General features: G+C 38.4%; 1 protein-coding gene across 1 annotated transcript in view; it reads left to right on the forward strand.

The window, feature by feature from the left end:
- LOC121328988 (ubiquitin-like modifier-activating enzyme 1) overlaps positions 1-23,071 on the forward strand; it is a 77,765-nt gene that overhangs the window by 16,787 nt on the left and 37,907 nt on the right. Inside the window, exons 17-22 of the mRNA XM_041274149.1 lie at positions 1,280-1,475; positions 3,749-3,823; positions 5,519-5,708; positions 5,829-5,917; positions 7,206-7,298; positions 8,444-8,629. Of these exons, the coding sequence (XP_041130083.1) occupies positions 1,280-1,475; positions 3,749-3,823; positions 5,519-5,708; positions 5,829-5,917; positions 7,206-7,298; positions 8,444-8,629 (829 nt within the window). The remainder of the gene's footprint in view (positions 1-1,279; positions 1,476-3,748; positions 3,824-5,518; positions 5,709-5,828; positions 5,918-7,205; positions 7,299-8,443; positions 8,630-23,071) is intronic.

Genomic DNA, 23,071 nt, shown 5'->3' on the forward strand with positions numbered 1-23,071 from the left:
ATGGCAGATAGTTTCAGTCTCCAACGCTTGTCATGTTTCAACAGCACTGAATTCAAGACAGAATATCAATGAAGAAGTAAGGAGACTAAATGAAAAAGTAAAGTCTGATTAAATTTGCTTCAGATGAAGGGGTCTATCTTTAGCCCCAGCAGGAGCAGAGCGGTTTAACATCAGTAATATGTTACTATCCAGACTACAGGCAAAGCTGGTCTGCTTCCTGTTTAGGCCCCAGAGTGTAAACATCTGCAACTAATTTGGTTTTACTTTCCCCACCACTGTTTAAAGAAAAGCCTGTCTGTTTATAGAGAGCTGGTTTAGGAACTTGCAAGCTGGCTCGAGATCCCAGAAAGCATGTGAACTCAGAAGATAGAAGAAAGGAGTGTGGCCAGATTTCTAAGAGCTTCCTTAGGGTCTAGTGGTCTAAGACCTCTGTGATTGATTAAAAAACAATTTTCCAGTTTCCATATGGTAGGAAGAGAACAAAAGCTTCGGAGGCCTGAAACCCATAACTTTTCCCACAAAATAGCTTATATACAGTAATAGATCTCTATAGAATTTTGTGACATACGTACAGTTCCCACAGTGCACAGCCAGATAATTTCAATGTACTCAGTTTTGTGGGTGAAAAAGTGTGGGCCACATATCTTCACTCTATGGTAATACAGTGTTTTTCTCAGGACTACTATAAATGAACCATCAAGGAAAACTCGGTAGGTGCTGTCTGAATTGCGAAAGTCATATAATAAAACTACTACATATAATTGGTTACTGTATAAGGATGAGCCTCACCCAACTCGACATATTTATTATTCTACTGCCATGTCTGCTCCACCCTGCCTTGCATGTTAAATGTGAACCCCCTAAGAATTATTACATGTGTTTTTAAAAGAGCAGTACTTACTGCTGCATTGTTATTTGTTTTTTATCCTGGTGCTCTATTAAAAAATATTTACAAACAAAACATACTGCAGGCTGTGAAACATGCGGAATGCCACAGGTAACTAGAGTAGGAAAACCCACAAACACACACAAAAAAAAATTGAACACTACACAAAACTCCAACCTTTTGCGAAATCTTGTATGTAAAAAGTTGGCTGCTATTAACATTATTAAACTAGATCTCTGTCTAAGTAGTCAGTAATTTAGTTATATACCTAATAAACCTGGACTCGATTGGCAGCACAGTCCAGAGTTAACACTCCCAAGTTTATCCTGAATGACTATATGACGGGGTGCCCCCTGTGCCATGTTAGTGATCTGTGTGTGATCCTGCCACCAGGGACCCCCAATTTGTGAAACGGATGCTGAAGCAGGGAGGGGCAGAGGCCCTGGATATCCTGCAGGGAGTGTACGACAGCCTGGGAGCACGGCGGCCGCGAGACTGGGCAGGCTGTGTGAGCTGGGCCCGGTGCCACTGGGAGAGCTGCTACAGAAACAACATTCAGCAGCTGCTGCACTGCTTCCCGTCTGACAAGGTACAGTACCTAGAGGTAACTGTCCGTCTGTCTGGTTGTGCTGCACAGAAAAATCCAAATTGTTGCCGCAATTACACCACAAGGCCACCGAGTGGCAGTGTTTCTGTGCAAAATTGCATTGCCTGTATAATTAACATCAAAGTGATTTTATCCAAAATATTCTGTTTTACACACTCCTATCTCTCTAATCTAAAGCGACATAAAAGCAGTTCTCAAAATAAAGTTCAAAATAAAATGAAACCCAATACTTATGTGCATCAAAACCTTTCTGTATTCACTATAACAACACTGCTGTGTAAGTTCATGTACTCATTTTATATCTTTTTTTTTCTAAATGCTATTTTTAATTCATTTAAAGTCTTAACATACGTTTTTATTGTTTTTTTTTGTTTGTTTTTTTGTTTTAACATTATACATTTTTATTTTCTTTTATAAATGTGTGCCACAGCTAGGTAAAGCAGACATGCACAAACATGAAATCTACCAATACCACCTTATTTTTTGACTCCTGCTAAAGTAGTGAATCGCTGTCGATTACCAAACTCTGGTAAATTTGTTTAAACACATTAACTCAGTAGTCAAGAGGCAGTAACAAATGTTAACTGTTACAAATGCTAATTGTGACAAACTGCTTTTGTAGATACAATGGTAGTACACTGTTGCAGTTTATATTTGCTAGTCGTGAAAATGTTCCCCCTTTCTTGAAAAAAATTATAAAACGTGGATGGTAAATAAAGGCAGAAGGACCTGCTTTGTTTTTAGTATTTTAATACACTGTTGTGTCGTGCTGTATGTAGAAGCTGTTAATTATTTATTGTTTAGAGGATCTTTTTGCCAAGAGCAGTACTGTATGTATTATTTAAATTATCATTGTGTCACCCCTCCAGCATGGAACACAAACTAATTCCAGGGAACTATTTTAAGACTTATATTAAAGGGAATGTGTCTGTGTTTTTTTTTTTACTTTCCCCGGAGCTAAATTCACAGCACTGGGATTATGGTATAATGCAGTAATACAAGCTGACTTTAACAAATTCAAAATCCAGGAAGGGAGTAGATTGGGGAAAATAAATGCAGATCAGTTCATATATTTTCCACATTCATTAGAAACAGATTTAAGGTGGCCATGTGCTACAATGAATAGGGACTCTCTTGTGATTTAAAGTGCATATTGGTAAACCTATGTGTTTCTTTTATTATAATTGCATTTCTCAGCATTTCAGATAACAGTGAATCAGAGGTCATTCATTACTGTACGGCTATGAAAAGAGGTTTGAAATATACTATGAACAGTGACAAAACAATTGTGAGTTGTACTGAATAAATGTTCAGAATTATTTCAGTTTAAAACAGCCCTTCCAGTACCAGTTTAAACACATTTTTCTAAACCTGGTTGTTGTAATGTATCTTCTCTTAACTCGATTTAAAGATAATTCCTTTTGCCAGATAACATTTTTAGACTAGGTTTGTATGTTACATTGTACATATTAGTTTGTACCCCCTCAATGTAAGGAGCCATTTTTTTATTTTTTTGAATAATGGATGAAAGCATGCAGTATAATGAATAGATTAATCAAGAAGTGCTGTAAACAGGGGAAAAAAAGTACAACGGCTGAAAAGGCCAGCCAGCATCCACCCAGGTGCCAGCACTGTAAAACAATGTCAGCACTAAGGTGGTCCTAATGACAAAATTGATTTTATTGCAGCTAGCAGACCAGCAGCTATCACTGGGGCCTCTTTCTGTTATTTTGAAAACTATGTATGCTTCAACCCAAACTAGGAAGTGCAGGATAACCTAAACATTGAGCCAGTAATGCAAAAAGACATGGCCTATTTTAGTAATGTTGAAGTCAGTGATTAATATGCCGGAGCACGTGGTTTCATCACAATTTTGAGCATGCAGAAGATCACTTGAAAGCATTGTTAGTGACTCCCTTAAATGACTTCAGAGCATCATGTGAGCCCTCATGCTGCATCATGTGCAAAGGGTTTTCATAAAAGATCACTGTTTGGGTATTTTTATAATCATGAATGGTATGAACACATATTTTTGTCCATGCACAGTATACCCTGTGTTGCCTGTTCATCCCACACTTATAAAACCATTATTTGATTGGATTCCAAATAGCTGAATGTACACAATCATCCTGGATTGTAAAGTGCATGTAGAATGTAGAAACCATTCCGACCCTTTCTTTCTTGCTAATAGAAATCATTGCAGAGTGTCCCAGTTAGCTGAACAGCAATAGCCCTGTGTTTCTTTCTCTCTTCAGGTGACGAGCTCAGGTCTGCCCTTCTGGTCAGGATCCAAAAGATGTCCTCACCCCCTGATCTTTGACCCCAATAACGTGAGTGCCATCCCACCCCTGTAATACAACAGAATACACTTCATCGAATTTAGCAATTAGTAAAGGTTAGGTCTTTATTTGTCTGTGGCATTTTATATGTTTGTGATTTGAAGCACATGTTATGTTAAATAGCAATATGGATTCAGGCATACAGTAACATCAACAGAAATTGCGTAAAAGACGCAGCATTTTATACCAAGCAATTGTATTAAGAATGGATACACACAATGTAATAAAACTGATCAAATAACAGTATGGGTTTCATGTTGCCTTTGGTACAGATTTCAGGTTCATCTTTCCCAGTGGCAGACATGCCAGGAAGGAATCCATGAAACACACTTTTAATAGACCAAAATGGCTAAATAAATACCAGCTTCCGAGTAAAGAGCAGCTAGTTCTAGGAATTCCCTTCCAAATAATAGTTCCTGCAGACCTACCCTGCATCAAGTTGGTACCTGTCTATAAGATTAAGCTGCAGTATGGTATGAATCCATTGGAATGCCACTGCTCATAATTCATTATAGAGTTCTTTGAATTAAATGTGTTGATCAATGATCCAGTAGGTTAGCTCCAATGTTTATTTCTATTATCCCAGCGATGGGAATATACTAGGGAAGGCACCCTTCTGTACAGTATACACTTTCACATAGGTCATTTGTGGGGACATATTGAAGCGATTCAAAACATTTTTAATGTTACACATTCAGCAAGAAACAACCATTTTTCCTCCTCAAAATATTGATCTTTTTTGTCCTTCTGGGAAAAAAAAAAAAAAAAACACCTTTGCACTTGCTTCAAAACTGACCATTACTTTTATTATATCTTGAGAATTGTATTTTGATAAAACTTAGCTCAAGTCCTTGAGGGCCCTAACACACTTTCTTAGAACTAATTCCACTTTTCAGATTATTAACTGAGCGATTGAAGGATGAATATATCTTGGAAAACCTTAGCCCACTTTCTTGTGTTCTATCAGTTCTGTGACAGCAATGATGAAGAATAAGCATATAGCTTTGTAACATGAGCAGCTACTGCATGGTTTTAGCTTGTTTTATGTATTATTTATGAAAGACTACTGTTTATTCCCCTGCAGTATTCCTGTCTATTGTCCAGAAAGACAGATAAAGAATGTTATACAAACCGTAGACCCAGGCAACAGGCACAACATCACATTACAGTGTCAGCATCAAAGTGAATGATTTAAACAGGAACAGTAAAGCAGGACCATAGACCCAACTGCTTGGTTTGATTTGGATTACAAAACCATTGCTTGAAAGTATGAAAGATGTTTAGAAAACATTCTGCATAATGTACACGAAAGCATAGTGAGCTACTTTTTTATGGTACCGACAACGTATTACTGTGTCTGTGGGGACTTGTATGTTAATTACATATGTTTAGTGCTTACATAACAACGCTTGTGTTGAATGATTGATTTTGTGGCCCGTGATGTTACATTCAAAAACGAAGCCAGGTAGACAAAAGCTAGTTACCTCCAGCAGTGTTATTCCTCTCCAGCCCCCAGTACTGAGCTCCCTGTTTTGAATTTGAACAGGTAGAGCCTAGATTTTGCCGAAAAGATGCCTGCTTTTAATATTATAAACACTCCTTGGTTTACTTATCAACTACAGTGGTGATAAGCCTGCTAAATGGTTTCTAGTAGTTTGCTTGTTTAACATGTGCCATGTTTTACAGACCACCCATATGGACTACATTGTAGCATCGGCTAACCTGTATGCCCAGACCTACGGTATCGAGGGAACCCGAGACCGAGGAGAAATCGCCAGGACACTCCAAGCAGTCAGCGTGCCAGACTTCACCCCTCGGTCCGGCATTCGGATCCACACCACTGACAAGGAGATGCAGGATGACAAGGAGGGAGTGGGTGAGTGGAGCAACAACTTAATTGTTAAAATGATTCCAGGTAAGCCTAGTATTAAATGTGTTGATAATGTATCTCGATTGAATTTCACTGTTTATGTGATTTTTTTATTTTTATTTTCAGACAACAGCAAGCTAGAAGAGCTGGAGGTCAAACTGGCGTCTCCACAGAACTTTGGCGTGTCCAGTATGAACCCACTAGAGTTTGAAAAGGTAGGGATGTTTTTTATTTTTTTATTTTATATTTGTTAGACCCTTGAGATGATACTTCATGCAGAATTCAGGATATACTGAATTGTTATTTGGCAGCTTTTTACATGTCATGAGGATTGGTTGGTATGCAAACTATGCTATTTTAAGGACATAGTCTGTGAAAATTGCCCATAACAATATTCAAGGTTGGAAATGTTGCCTACAAATATAAGAATATACACAAGAGGCAGTCCATTTACATATAAGTGCGTGCTGTAGGTGGCAGGTGTTGTCCAAGTCATCTCATTTGGCCATGGTAGTAGCACCCTGATAAAACACTTTAAATATTAGGATTATTGTGCCAGGTTCTGCCTGCACTGTTTCTGTCCAGTGAAGTGGAACTGATCTTATTGCCATTGCCAAATTAAGTGGAACTGTCCTTTTTTATTATTATAACTCAAAAGCTGAAGACTAAATAAATCCTGTATCTGGATTGAGGGAAATTGTCTAGATGCGATTTTAGTTCATTGTTGGTCGTCTTTACTTCGCCATCCACTCTGCAGCTTACTGTCGGAATAATCACTGGGTCATTTAGTGGATTGGCTGATTGATTGATTGATTAAATCAGTAGACTGCGCCCGTGTGATCTTCATGGCATCAGTTTGCTCTTGTGGCTTTTGTGCCTGTGGGCTATCTTAGGCTTTCAGAGATCAAGACCTGTTTGGATCTTTTTAAAAGCTGTGAGATTTTATAAAAGTGAGATTTAGGATAACATCCTGGTCCCCAAAATCTGCCCAATCAAGAATGTAAGCAGGTAGAGGGACTTACAGCACAAGCAAAAGTGTGCATCATTCAAGGATGTAGTGTTCAGTGTCACTGAACATTTTTTGTCTGCTTACATTAAAATAATGTACATTTAATTTGTGAAAGTAAGAGTTAAAGTGAGCTACACTATATCACTTTGTGAAAGAGATTATTGTGAGTTAAAACTAACTGTTTAATAGTAGTACATTTGTTAACCTTTGTGGACATACAATACTATTCCGTAGTTAAATACTATTCCTGAAAATAGAAAAACATAAGGAGGGTCCACTTTGATTCCAGCCTGCGTACACTGCATTCAGTTTAGAATGAGACATTACTGATGGATGAAAAAGAAGTGGACAAATCAGAGCTGTTTTCTTAGGAAGGAAATTCCAAGTGTTGTGAACAAAAAGTGTGCAAATAATTCCATAAAGAAGTTTTATGGCAGCCTTGTCATGCCCAGTGGATTACTTCCAACTAACTGCTTTCTAAAACTATTTTCTAGGATGATGACACAAATTTCCATATAGATTTCATTGTTGCTGCCTCTAACCTACGAGCTGAGAACTATGACATCCCCCCTGCTGACCGGCACAAGGTGAGAGAGCTCATCGGTTTGGAGAATGTCTGAGAGGGACATGATTAGTGGGACTCATTAGAACATCTCATTTCATTTTGTCTGTTCTGTGCCAGCCTGTAGATAGTCAGTGAGGGTTTCAGTCTCCAGCACTGTTAGTCCCTCACCTTTCAAACCCATACCTGTGCTGTATATGCCTCTCGATGTCGAAACATGCAGTATGTTTAAGACAGAGTGCTCCAGTCCTCTTACACTTCTCTATGTTTTACCTGGCCCCAGGATACACAAAAAGGCTTTAATTGGATTGAGGTGGTCGGACAGATGTGGGAGAGGGTAGGGTGTGCTATAGAGCGTGTGGAGGGAAACCGCAATGAGATCTAGTTTCCTCCCTTCGCGTGCCAGACTGGATGTGGAGGCACGGTGGCAGGAAAGGACCTGCTCTCTCTTAGGCAGATCTCTTTGTGTGTCGACTGGGCCGCGTCTGTCCAGGCTTGTCTGTGTGGAGCAGGCTCACAGCATTCCACAGCACACTGCCTACATAGGAGCCAGGTGCAAGTGTTACTCAGCTTGCAGCTTTATTTTTTATTTTGTTTAAAAAAGTAAAAGAAAACTCCAGGAGGAAAACCACTAAGCTACCCGTTGTTTTCAGTGACATTAACACCTATAGACTGTCAAAGCCAAAAAGTTTGTTTTAAATGGTTAATTCACCCAGTTTCTGCAGTTTTCAGCTTGCCCCATGAAGCCCCTTGATATGCAGGTTGCTAGGAATCATGGGAGTCACATAATCATTTGGCACTCTTGATGATACAAGTTGAAAGCAAGATCATACAAAGTGTGTTTTGTTTCATAGCCAGTGATCTGAGACATGCATACTGAATAGTACTGCATTCAAGATTTACTCAATTAATTTACAAAAAGGATTGGCATAAGTTTATTAATTTGAGCATAAACACAGTTTACTTTGCAAGCATGTTTGTTTAGTTTGAACCAAACGAAAGGGCTGTACACAACATAATTAACCTGTAACAATCAGACTGAATACACCACAAAATTAAACCATTATTCATCTGAGAAAAGTCTGCTTATCAGTGTTGATTTCACTGAGCTTTTCGCCTCAAACCTACTGCTTCCACACTGTATCCTTCTCCCTGGTCTGTTTCTTGCAGAGTAAGCAGATCGCTGGGAAGATCATCCCCGCGATTGCTACCACGACGGCTGCTGTAGTCGGCTTGGTGTGTCTAGAGCTCTACAAGGTTGTCCAGGGTCACAAGAAGACTTATCAGAACAGCTTCATTAACCTGGCCATGCCGTCCTGTAACCTGTGGAAGCCCATAGAAGCGAGGAAGCATAAGGTGAGAGACACCGCGAGGATTCACAGGGCACTCTTTATACAGCTGCCCCTATTAAAAGCCTACAGTTGGGTGGTTATATAATCATGTAGTGGAAACCACTGTTTTATTACAGGTCACTCCTCTTATAACGGACTCCAAGGGACAATGGAAATCAGTACTTTATAAACGAAGTGCGTAGTAAATACAATTCGAAATGCTGTATGTAATTAGGAACAGAAGTAGCTTAAATATAAACAATTTATTATTTGTGCAAAACACTCCCCTGAGGGCCGTACAATGTAATAAGTAGTACCATTTTACAAATGTATATTTTCACTTACTGTATACATTGTACATTTAAACTGCACAACAACTGTGGCAACAAAAACACAGCAGAATAAAAGTGAACAGCAACTGTTTTTCCAGCCTGATATCACAAATGCTGCCTTTACTGTCCCGGATGTACCTTATTTGTTACCTGTGGAACAGGAAAACTATACTTATTAAACAGTACTGTATGTATTAAACTGTGCGTATAAACCCAAAACATCAGGAAATAGGTTATAAACAAGTCAGTTTTGACCAGAATAATTCCACATTAAAACCCAATGGAGTTTGCAGAAACATGCCTCCTCAATACATTGTAAACTGAACTCTCTTCTAACAGGATCCATTCTAAGTGGAGTGCACCTGTAGTACCAATTTTCTGCCTCGTTGCGATAGTATTTGCAGTTGCTCTTGGATTTTTTTTTCCAAGGAAATAGAAAAAAAATGTTGGTGTCTTAAAAAAAACTGGGAAGAAATTACTTAGATGCACTTAAGCATTTATTGATGTCCTGACTATGTGGTTAATTTGTTGTTATAACAGACTTAGCCAGTGAATGTGTTTGTGTACGTGTGTCTGTGTGTCTACACAATGAGGGAAGGTGAGCAATGTGTTCTTAGTACCTGTAAGTGTGTACTGCATACAAGCGAGTGTTCGCGTGCAGAGGGTCAGCTAGCGTAAGTGACTGAGTGCTTGTCTTGAGAGTTAATGACTTCCCTTAACCTGGGCACTTTATAAGAAAGTACTGTAAGCATTAAACTTTTAAACTCCCTCTGTCTCTCCTGGCTGGCTTGCTGGCACGGGGCCACTTTCCCAGCTCCCCAGACAGGCTGCTGCGCTCGAGCTCTGCACCTGACCTCTCTCTGCCTCCAGAGCTCTGGCACCCATCAGCCCACAGGAAACAGGCTCTGATCTTTATATTAAACACAGATCAACCTTATAAACTCACCTCCTGGGAGGAGGGCCCCTGGGGAGGGGGAAACAGCTTCAACTTCTCAAAAAAAAAAAAAAAAAAAGAAGACATCCCTTTAAACATGTTCACTAGTTATAGACAATTCTGCCTGTCTCCCACCATTTTGAGACCCCCCCCCCCCAGACCTTGCTAAAAGTGACACTCACTCATATAGTGGGTTAAGAGGCATTTTCCTACTCTGAAATATAGTGCTGGTATTCACCAAACTGTAACTTTTCACTTGGGTTAGAGAGCGATTCAAAGCACCCAACTTTAAACCCTCTTAAGAAGAAACAACCAAGAAAGGCTTCAAATAAAACATGAATGTGAAATGAGAATTTTAATACCAAGTTGCGTACAAAAGCAACGGCGACAGATTTGTCCTAAAAAAGGACCCCATGCATAGGGTGTCTGTTATTATTATTCATCCAAACTGCTCTCTTAAAGATGATATTTACCAAATGATCTAGCAAAATGTACTGGAAAGACAGTAACCAAAACCATTGTTAGAACATACATAAGCAGAGGATGAAATACAGCTAACAATACACAATGTTCATTTAACCTTCAGTCTGAAACATTGCAAACAAGGTTTCACTCATTGCCTTTTAGTGCCTTTGAAAAAATCTTTTGTAAACTATTCTTGAGATATTTGTTTATTTTTTCAAAGTTTGAATGGAATATTTGCCTGTGACACCAATCCCTAGTTAGTGCCTCAAAGCTTAATTGCAACGTAAACTTGTCAGCATGCATACAATACACCTTGTATAGCTATCCATACAATGGTGTTGTTTTATTGTTTTTTTTTTTTTTTTTTTTTTTTTTTTTTTTTTTTATGAATGTGGTTATCTTTAGCCACTGTATTATTTATGATGGTGGTGCTTGAAATTATTGATTTATTCACAATGGTGCCATTGTATTCCTGGAGCAATACATTTCCACAAAAATAAGTGCAGTTTTACACAAACAGATTTCTCCATATATTTTGTAAAATATGTTTTAAGAAGGTTGTTTCTTGTTGTCATTGAGGTGTGTACATGAGCAGGTTTCTTTCTGGACTGGATAGAGAAAAAAATTGAAAGTACAAAGCAAGCTGTTCTTACACAGATAAACCCTGAATTAATTCTCTCACCTAATAACTGTGTTTTATAAGTGAGAAAGAATAATCCTATCATTTTAATTTAAAGCTGTTGTAGCTCGATCTAAGGCAATGTAAGTATGGAGGACCCGTAGACCACACTTTTGCTCTATGGCCTGGGAGAGTGTACTTCTCAGCACTTCTCAAAGGCACATTGAATTGTGTTACTGTGCTAGGTCTGAGATCAGAAGACTGTATAGTCAGCTAGACTTCGTCCCATAACTTCTGTTATATAATCCAAGGAAAAGCCTGGTAAACCATCATTTTTATTGTGCTCCACTTACAGAACAGTTATCACATCTACACAGGCAAACATCTATGTGTGCGGTTTATCCAACAGGTCGATCTGACAAAAAGCATTTCTTCTGACTTCAATTTGCAGTTGGTGTTTTATATTCATTACCATAATTTAATAGATCTAACATTTTCCTACATAGTTTGATTGAAAAACTCTCCTTTGCCATAATGTGTGCTTCTTTCACAAGTGAAAATGTGAGACCTACAAAATGTTGGCAATACATATTAGGTAAGATTTAGTAGAATCTGCTGTGCTACCCAAGGGAAACTATATGGTGGTGTGGTAGGGTTCTGTAACCTACCTGTAATACAGGAAGTAAAGAGGGAGATTAACCCATTTAATGTGGGTGTCCTGTGGCATGTCAAATTGGCTTCACTGGAGTCTGAGAGAAAATAAAGTCTTCAAAACAAAAAGAGATTTGTGAGAATGTTATGTCAATGTTTTTTTTTTTTTTTTTTTGCATGGGCTAGTGGTTAAGTTGAAAAGGAGTAAAAGCAATTTTGCCCTAGAGGTCTGATTCTCTATATAGCTCCAAACTTCTTGAACACCCCTCATAAAATAATAAATAAAAGTGTGCTGTACTTGCAAAACAAGGAGTGCTTTAGATAAAAAATAAAATAAAATAAAATAAACGGTTCCATGGTAGGTGTCCAATTCAGCAGTTTGGCTGCCAGCAGACGCTTGGAAAAAAAGGGTGAAATTCAAATCGGAGCTTAAAAGAACTTGATGGATTTCACACCAATCTGTGTGTCATCATCACCACACAAGGCAAGCGGTAAATTTATTTCAGCTCCATCTGGCTTCCTTATGTCTCCCTACTCTTGAGTAACTGAATCTGCTGCAAACATTGTGCTTTGAAGCCTGGATTGTATATGTCATTCATGTGGATCTGTGTGTTTCATGTTACATGAGAAGGAGACAGGATGTTTCGAAAATAAGATTTTTTTAAGGTGCTAGGTGGCAGAGGTGGAGAGCTGAGAATTGAATGTTTTGACTCATGCTTTATTAAGGTGCAAGGTGACAGTGCTGTCGTGTTTAAAGCTTCACGTAGTGTATAGTCTGGCAGTCATGTACAGTGTTACATAAAAGTTGCAGCAAATTTTTTCAGTAACTTTCTAATCTAGTGCAGGTTTTGGGTAAAGAAAAAAATGCAATTGTCTCCCTGCGAGTGTTTTCCAAGTGCTGTTTTCAATTTGTATGGCACCACTGGTTTAGAAGCAACATAAACAGCCCTGAAGTTCAATTTTCTTGCTTCAACCTTCTGGGAATGTTGACTTTTAAACCAGTCTGGAGGCACAGTCTCTGAAGACTCAGACACAGACAGTGAAGGGCACGAGTATCTGACAGTACCAAGTGGGCAGTTAAGTGGTACAACTGTGGTAGCATTTTTGTATTTTCATAAACCTGGTTCACAGGGATTACTGACAGCCCAGTTTTCTGTTCCAGTCTGGTAATTAAATACCATAGGCTCAAGTAAACTCTCAGAGGATCTGACCACAGTTTGATGCTTGAAAGCAGTTATTTTAAAATTAAGATAAAACCTCCCAGTCCTGCACTGTTACTGGTCATGGAAGACTATAACTAGGGACTATTGATTTAAAGCTGGCTACTATGGTAACCAAAGCTAACTTTAAGACATGGGGTCTCCTTGGTCCATCTGAACGATGGCATAGTATTTTTATGACATGTTGTCTTGTAATTATCATGTAACCCAATTCTTAGTGTTGCAGGTTTGCCATGCAAATTAGTCCCTTGGGGTGAAAGTGATCCCACTCCCTGACCCCTCACCCTCTCAATCTCTTTAGGAGTAGAGGGCTCTAGCCTGTCCAGAAGGCCTGTCTGTTTAGCATTACCTCTGACCCTGTTTAAACTGAGGTGCAGGGTCGCAGTTTTGGAAATGCGATTTCAATACCGTCATAAATGTTTATATTGAAATATGCTATTGCTAAAGTAAGAATGGTAGTGATTAACACAAATGGTATTGGTAAACTGAATCACCCTGGGCTTTCTCATCATTGCATCAGAATATGCATGCATGAACTGGTATATGTACCCCACCTGGAATTTACTTCCCATAGTATTAACCCTAACGCTGAAGTATTTAAAAACCAAAAAAGTTGTTTTGTTTTCTTTTTTCTTATTGGATTTGCATACTTTTTGTTGTTGAGCATTATTTGACAGGCAAAAACAGACCAGACACTCGTACACTCAGTGGTATTTGTAGAGGGGGAAACTTGAAGCTAAACCAAGGTTATGGGTGTATGTACTTTAAGGCTCATGAAAAGTATTTCTAATGAAATAAAAAAAAATAAAAAAACTTGTTACCAGAAAGACAGCAAACGAATAAAGACACTGTAATCTACCTCATTAGTTCCCAAATTGAGGTCCCAGAGATAGTTTCAGCGAGACCGTAGCACATACAGAAACATTATCGCCTAAGTGACCCAGTTCAGTTTATTTACATGGATCACTGCTGTTAGGTCTGGATTATTTTGAACAGCTCTGTCGTACATTTATAATCTTCATTTTCAGTGTGAACGATTACAGCATATACCAATTAAACAAAAAAAGGAGGTTATAGGAGGAGATCAAAATTTCACACTTGAATGAAACCATTGAGAAAATGTGGGAACCCCTGGTCTACCTTGTAGTATACTTTTTTTTAAATTTTAGTACAGATCTTATAAGTGATATAGTTATGGATGTAAATGTATCATTGTGTAAATCAGCTGTTCAAATTGCATTTGATTAATTGCCTGCTCTGTTTCTAACACATACTTTGTGCTTTGTTTTCCTCTATCCTCCCCTCTCTGTCAGATAATATTCTCAATATACAGCAGGATTAATGACCTCGTCGCTTGCTACGGACCTGAGTCAAGGACTGTGGCTAAGTCTCTGTTTATCAGTGTGACAGAACGATCTCTCTTGCTGCTTTTGAAAAGCAACAGAACGTCTTGGCTGATTTTAAAATTCACATTCTGCAAGACCTTGTTTACTAAGCCTCTGTGGTAGTACAACATCGGCACCACTTTTTGTTCTGTCAGGAAAACAAACTGCTAGTGTTGCAAAACAAAACAACTGAAATTATCTTTCAATTATGTTTAATGCTAATTTTACGTGAAAATACCAGCTGTTACTAGTAACTAAACTAACAAGAAAGCATGCAAAAGCTTTCTGAGCTGATTGGAGTTTTTCATTTTAGAAATAAATGTCTTTTTTTCTTTGCGCAAGAAGGATATTTTCTCCGTCACAAAAGCCTGTCTCACAAATCGGTCCCATGAGTTGAACATCTTTCAATCTCCAGCTATATGTCTTAAGTGGGGTCCTTACAGAAAATGCAATGTTTGTTGTCTTTTTTTATTATTCCATGCTTCCCTTGTCCATCAGAATTTTCTTGTTACTTGTTATGGGCGGTGTTTAATAACTTACTGTATGTTTTGTTAATTGGTTGTTAAGTAACAAGGTTAATGGTTTGTTTAGTAGAAATACTGTCTTTTTGTTTAGTTAGTTTTTGCAAATATCGTAATAACATCATATTAACCTGCCATCATATTAATCTGCCGTGCGATGTAAGCCCTCTGATGGCAGGGTATCTTTGACATGTGTATCACTTTGATATCGGTGAGATTTCAGTAGATATAAAATACTTGCTATAGCTTGTTGAACATAACCCAAACCAAGAGGTTAGATTGACAGCACTCCTGTCAAAATTTTTAAAAAAAATATTACACACCATATACTTGTTTAACTGTGTAATGATTGTCTTGTTTTTAACTTTTCATAATACCATATAAAACATTGTATCTGTTAAAAATCTTGACATCCCCCCTGAACTCTTTTGAAATAGACCTGAGTTCAAGCTTTTTGAAAGACTCCTGCTTACTGCACCAACAGCCTGGAGAGTGTGGCAATTACAGTACTGTATATGGTACTGTGGTCCAATGGCAGTCAGTCCATATGGCAGGAAATCTGCTTTTGTATTTAGTTGCTCTTGGTTTGTTTCCTGAGATAAAGTGTAACCCTTTTATAGTTCCTCCTATATACCTCAGCAGATGTGCTGGTGATATACGTGTCTGTGCTAAAGAAGAAAGCAAGCAGCACTGAATTTTGTGTGATGCAGCAGACATGACCTGTTAGGTAACTGACAAAAGTCAAGCGGAAGGTGTTATTGATAAAGCTTTTATTTTATTTTATTTTATTTAGGGCACCCAGTCCCCCCCCATGCCACCCAAAATGATAAAACTAAATACAGACAAACACACACACCCCCACACACACAAACATAAGACAGAGTAAATTATTTTTTATATAACAGAAGTCAGCAGCCCATCTGGTAGTAAACCTGGGCATGTATTTAGTTACTTTTAGTGTCCTTGTAATCTTTTCAAATAGCGCTCTGTTTACCTGAACAGGCTGCAGCAGCACTGTTTAGACAGATGGAGATCTGTAGTAATCACACAAACTACGGTGTCCTCAGTTCTAGTGGTTTCGTAATGGGCTGGGAGACCTGGGTTCATATCCAGTTGCTTGTAGTAAGAACATTGTGCCCTATATTACACTATGCAGTAACAGTAGGGCATAAGTTAAGTTAATTTAGTAGGGTAATGATATTGCAATGTAATTACACTTTCTGTATTTGCACCTGTTTCATTAGATTTTTATTTTGTGTGTTCCCTTGAAGTGGATGTCCGTAGTAGGTGGATAGGATACATTTTTAATGTAGTGCTTGTGCTTATAAAAGATAATGGGGAATGATACTGACTGCAGTTAAGCTTGGTTTCAGCAGAAACCATAAAAGCCCCCTTTCGCCACTATGCGAGCACACTCCCAGGTTAAGGGTGTGAGTTGTTCAGTGGTTAGAGTTCTGGGCTGCAATGTGGAAGGTAGTGCATTTGGCTGGGGTGTGATTGCTTAGTATCGCACTTTCAAGATGTACAGTGCTTCAAAAAGATTAAAAAAATAAATAAATAAAAGATTCCGCTTTGTTTTAGATTTGCTCCACCAACATATGAAGTCCTTTTTGTGTAATCACTAAATAAGCCTAATGAGACAGAAAAGTCTGAAAACGTGCCCAGCAAAACAGCAATTAGAAAGATTGCGTTACAGATTTGCAACCCGATACAGGCAGGAAGCTTTAAAGTCCCTGTGATACCCAGTAAAGGCGCCACTTAATTTTATTACCTCCAGCTAAATTGTTTTGAGACATAACCTAGACACAGTCCATTTACCGTCGTCCCAGCGTGGTGTGTGAGGGAACTGTGTTTGCTGACATTCAGGTATAACTTTGGCATACCACTTGGACCATCACCACTGCATGGCATGGAAGGGAGGGGATCATCTGTGCATGCTCCTTCTACCAGCTGGATGTTCTGCCTGGTGCCGATCGATTTCTTCTGCCCACTGAAGGCTCGGTTGTTTATTTTCACTTGTGGAATTGTACGTCAGACTCCTAAAAGGAAGGAGTAGCACAGTATCCCACTGCAACTCCTGAGCCCCTAGCAAATACAAAAGAACTTCATTGTCCTGAAATTGTGTCGGAAAATGCTGTTTAAGCTTATGTTTTCAACTTGAATGGAAACAGGTTCCCGGTCATAACAGAGCTGGCCTATGCTTTCATAATTTGTCCCTTATTTCCGGACAGCACTACTGCAGTATCCGAAACAGCTGTTTCCCAAAATAGGAGTTTTTTTTTTTTTTTTTCTCCGTAATGTACACAGATGTAAATGTAAACATTCCCAGTAAAAATGACAAAGCACACGGCAAAACAACAAAGCTCTTCAGCGTTGGATTACAGAATGCAACGGTAAACTTGATATCCTAGCAGGAATAGTTTTCTCAAGTTGTAAATTCGAGCACTATTATTAAAACCATCCATTTACTGGACTCCAGCGTGCTTTCATTGTATTCTGTACTGTGTGTGTAACTAGTAATTGTAGGAAATATCAGCTTTTGCAGTGACGTTTTCCAGATTAACCTCTTTTTGGTAGATGGGTGCTGTATTTCTTGCAAAACAGTTTTAAGTAAGAGTAAGAGACCTGTTAAGGTTTGCCAGAAATGCAGCAATAATATATTATATATGAACCCTGTCAAGGCTTAACATCACATCTACATCATTTACTATTTACTTCATTTTTGTTTTTCTTTGGATACCAGTATGGTTATACAACACTATGCATTCATGCGTAATGAATAAGAAATGTTTTTTAAATAGTACGTTGAATACTGAGAATAAACGTCTGACTTTCTCTAGAGGAGTTGAAAAGGTGCACTGCAAACTTGATTTAATTCATCATAATGTGATTTCAAAAAAAAAAAAGTCCTTAACTAAACATTACAGTTTTGTGAACTGAGCCTATGGGAATAATACAGTCATTGTATCAGTGAAATGAATATGAATATTCCAGTTATAGTAGTATCTTTAAAATAAAGCTTACACGTGCATAATGAATTCCAGTGGCATATCATGGGAATAGCAATTCTGAGTTAGCTTATTTTAAAATGTTCAGAGTTTTGCCAGGCTCATAGTGAAGACGTTCCGTAGTCTTTCTCTAATCGAATGCAGTACATCGGAGGGCAGCATCTGTGAGTGCCCCATCTCCTAATTGAATTAGCCTGAGCAGGGCTCACTTCTGAGCTCCCTAAAGTCACAGCCCAAGGCTGTGGATCACAGAGACGCTTTGTTGGAGTTTACAGAGTGAAGGCCATTTCCTGCTCTCACAGGAAACCACATATTGGAACCAGATTTCCCTGCGAGTCCCTCTGATCTCTGCCTCTTGGTATCTAATAATTTACGAGCCAGCAAAGAGGAAGATCCCTTTGAAACTCATCCACCCTGCCTCCTTTTTTATGATTACTTTTACAAAAAAAAAAAAAAATGAAGAAAGCTTCCAAACATTCCTCATTTCTGTTTCTTCAGCTTGAAAATCACAGGGGTTCTCAGTTCTGTAACAGCAAGTGTAGGGGGTATGATACATCGGGAGAATCAATAAAGTAGTGGGCAGACTAAAAAAAAAAATGGTTTGATTCAACACCAAGCTTTGTACAGTGTGGAAATTTGTAGCCCCTACTGAATTTTTTTCATTCTATCCTGTTTTCTGAGTTATAACTGAGGATGAAGATGTACTTTATAACTGCAGGAAGTAGCAAGTTTGCCTGTTTCTCTCACAAATTGTAGCAAGCAAACCCTTACAGCTATGATTTGGGAAATGTAACCAGATAGTTGGTAGTCACAATCTGGTTTCCAGTGGCAGGGCGAGTGCAAAAAATATATAAACTATGTTGGATTATAAACCTGACATATTGTCAATCAAATTTAGTGTAGGACAGTCAATGTACCACAGCTAGCTGCCTTCTAAAAGCTAACTGAATTTTAATTTCTCAGCTGTTTGGTGGAGGTTCCCTGGGATTTTGTTTTAGGTCCCTTGCTGTTAAGAATCTATATCAATGACTTACCTGAAGACTGCCCTGGGGCAGGTCTGTATGCAGATGAAGAACTGTGATAATGCTGTATGTATGATGTGGCTCGAAACAGCAGAACAATTAGCAATGTCTTGTCCGTCATATTTGAAGTACATTCAAATAAGGTTCAAGTATAGACTCATTTATTTCACTTAAAAAAAATCAGTATTGACCATATTTGGTGTATTCTGTTATACAACATGTTTATGTTTGAGTGTTTTTTGTCCTTTGCTGCGTGAATCATTTTAGGAAATATAAACTTAAACTGTAACCCTTTTGAGACCAAGACATGTAGTATTATTTTTAAAAATGATCTGAAAACATGGTAGTTTCAGTTATCTTTTCTAGGATTTTTTATGAATGAAGATTCAAAAGGTCCTTATTTATTTTGCACTCTGAGCAATTTCTTCATTCATGTGGCTAATCTGTTGATATGATCTAATTTCTCCACATCCTGGTCACAAGCTAATAGCACAACCATTAAACCACTTCAATAAATATGGGCTCTGAATGTTTTGAAATGAAAACTACCCCATAGTCTCACCAGATTTTGCTAGTCATCAAATGGCTACATGTTCTGAAACCGGGCACTGTGGTGATAACTGTATGTTGGCCGGAAACGTGGAATATATAGCTGGGGGAACAGAGTGAGTGTGGCCCAGATTATATAATTGGGGGATTTGAGCCAATATAATCTAGCGGATATTGCTGAGGGACAGGTACATAGGCCAGCCCAGTAATTATAGAGCTACTAGAAATATGATGGGCTGTAAGAAAACCTTTTAGATTAAAATAAATCATTGGAACCCTGGTGCCAAGCTGCTTCAAGAAGACAGTGTGGCAACTCCAGGTGTAAATCAGTAACCTGTCCACTCCCCCAGGGAGATCTTCTCCTTGGATTATCACCGTGATAACCCTGAGGTCACCTGGAGTGTGCAGGAGATTAGAGATCCAGAAGACATTTAGCTACTGGTTTGAAAGCTTTCAGCTTCAGCGAGGGGCAAGTGTTTTAAGGTATGCATTTTCAAGCCATTAGTTCATTAATTATCAACACTTTGTGATGGGGCATTAAGTACACAGTTAGTGTCAGATTTTGGAATCTTTTAACAAAATGAGTAAAGTGAGGTCTCATTGAGATCCTGCTTATACTGTCTGAATTCTGATCCTCTTGTTTACTATGCATTTTTTGGTAGCCCTCCTTCCATTTCAAATTAAATAAATGTATGTGCATTCCCTAATGAAGCCTGGTTTGCTGACACAAATAACAGACACTGCTGCTTCTTCCCAGAATCCTACTATAAAATGACATTGTAGTGAGGTCAAAAGTTTGACTATTAATATGTGGATAACATATTAATAACTCCATATTAGAACCAAACAATCCAGATACAAGAGGGGTGCAACAGTGGGTGAAATGAGTTGGTTTAAACTATGTTTTTGTGCAAGTCTTGCCCTAAAAGATGTAATGGCCATTGAAAAATAGTGGGTCCCCAAACAGTCGTAGCGAAAACATTTAAAAGATCTGATTTTGAAGTGAATGAAATAAGATTTCATGAGTCGGTTTCGTCACTAATTAAGTGTTCACACAGGATTTTATGAACAAAAGAAAAATCTTGATGCTGGGTTTCCTAGTCCTATTCTTCCTGGTTTGTACCACAATACAGTCAGCTCTCACTAGATGGCAGCATCAAGCATCATTGCTCCCTCTAGTGGACTACACAAGGAGTAGTGTATTCATTTCTGACTCTTACTACCTCTCAGTTAAACTAACATCTAGCCCACAAACATAATTATACATTGTTCTTTTCCACTGGCAAAAGATTACCAAACGTGTCCTTTTGTATTTAAGCACTTTTAAGCATGTTTCAGGAGGAACTTTTTCCCAGTTCCATAATGACCAGTGTACTGCAATCAGATGTTTAAAATCACATGCAGTTTTTTTTGGCAACATCTACAGGCTGCCATGAGACAAATCTTTTTGTTTGTTTATTTTTGGAGTCCCTTTCAGCTTGAATGCAAACACAAACGTTTCTGCGGAGTGCAGTGTTGTTTTTCAGATTTTCTCAGACCCAGAATGTGACTCTTGTGATTCCCACAAGTCACTCCATTCAACTGACATGATTTCATTAAAGGTTATTGATGTTGGCCCCACCAGCGACGGTTCCATTTTGATATAGTCTGTAACCAGAGGAGCTTGTGAAGGCTTCCCCCTACTCTATATAATTTCTCTCATGTTCAAAATATCTGTAGGTTTGTTGAAGATGAGTTACTTGCATTGTAGTAATTACAGGGTTAACGCTGAAAAACCATCAATGGTCATACCACATGGAACAAGTTACATGCCACACTCAGCATATGAAATGCAAACTTTTAAACACTGGATGTGGGGTGAAATCACACGAAGGTCATTGGTCATTCGGGTGTGTACTCTTTTCTGTCCTGACTGCCTTCCTTGAAGTCAAAGCAGCATCACATGTATCTTTGTCTACTGCCTTTCCATAATGATTATTACTGCCTAATATAATTAAGTCTGGACATACTTCATTGAAATTAATTCTGAATTGAACTAGTGCAGTTCTATTTGTTCCATAATGTTCATATTTTTGCTTCCTGAGCCATTTACAGCCTGAAAATGTCATTCATAATCTTCCACTGCTGATATTAGAAGAAGGAGCATTTGAGGAAGCTTCTATACATATGATTAAAACTACTTTTGTGGAGGAAACAAACTGGTTATCAAGGTCTACTTTCTGAAAACAGAGAAGGCAGAAAGAACTGAACAACAGTGTAAAATTGAATATGGAGAAATATAACTTTTAACAAATGCCTCCTTACTCTGTTTTTGATATATGGGTTCCTGTATATACACCATGGCCTTAGCATTTCTACACTTTACCATAACTATTGTCATTTTTAATAAGTCAGTCTGGGTTCCTTTTAAGTACCTTTGAAACTTTAGTTAATCCCCAGGCTGTTTACAATACTATGTAGTGCTCTTGTTTCGTAAAGCTCTGCTTTCAGCTACTTGGTTTGCATCAGTGCGTGTCACTGGAATTATAAATTCAAAGGTATGGGCCTCCTGCTGGCTCTATTGAAGTGCTGAACTCACCTGTGCAGGTGTTTCAAACTGGGTGGGTATTCCATAATCCACACAAGGTACTGTACTGGGGGCAAGATACAAAGAGAAAAGTGTTTTGAAATGCCTTTGGTGAAAAAAACAAAACCTTTTTTTCAGTAACAGTGCAGTTACTTTGAGGAAAGTTTACGATTAAAATGCTGCTTACTACAGTTTCTAAAACATTTCTGAATGTTGTTGCTATTTTCCATTACTGTATTTGACATGATCTATTAAGCAATTTTGTACTGTAGTAGACAGGTATTTCAACAGTTGTGGGGTTTGTCAGTAAAACTTTGTGGTTAGCAAAGACTTGAAGAAAACCCTCTTTCAAATTTCAGTTTGCAGGAGAATAAAACCACAAAAGTAATAAAATTAGTGAGAAACAGCTTTCATTCAAAGACTCTGAAGTGGAGTGGCTCACCTTGTAAAGGCACGGCAATGTGGTGTGCAGGGGAAGTCAAAAAGTCAGTGGAGCGCTGGTTTGCATCCTAGGTGCGAGAGGTGCACTGGCCTAGCGCTCAGGGAGTTTAAGCCGGAGACCTGCAGGGCTGGCTCTTCGGGAAGCTTGCATTCAGTATCGAGCTCCAAGTTGTAAAGGAGCACTTGCTTGGTGGTGGGCTTCTGAAGTCCACCCAGGTAGTTTTGTAACTGGTGTATTGACCTTTCAGATATCTTAATTACGGTCCATATGGGCAGATTTGTCAAGGTATTTGCTTCAAAGGGCAATTTAAATAACTGTAACAAGCAACTGGAAAGGTTGATTAAAGGAATCAGAATTGTGTCTAATTGGTTTCCAGTTTTTCTAACATTAGCAGTTTCATTAGCCTCTCTCAGAACACAGTGCAAATTGCACCTTGGAGCATGGGGACCAAAGGTTGTAGTGTCTGTTAATTAGCAACAGTGTGTGTGATATGTAATTAATTATATGTAGTTATATATATATATATATATGTTGGAATGTGGCATCAGGTCTCCCATGTTGCACTCTTATCACAAGCAGGACCCCCACTAATATCAAGGGCACTTTGGTTTGGGCTGTCATGAAGTTCACACTGAAAGTAGCTCCTATTCTATTTGCAATCATGGATATACCCAAACTGTACATTACCTCTAACCAAATATTTGCAAGCAATATACTAAAATGCTGTTTGATTATGCACCAACTTTAACAACA

Source organism: Polyodon spathula, chromosome 16 (assembly GCF_017654505.1).
Source record: "Polyodon spathula isolate WHYD16114869_AA chromosome 16, ASM1765450v1, whole genome shotgun sequence".
Taxonomy (NCBI): domain Eukaryota; kingdom Metazoa; phylum Chordata; class Actinopteri; order Acipenseriformes; family Polyodontidae; genus Polyodon; species Polyodon spathula.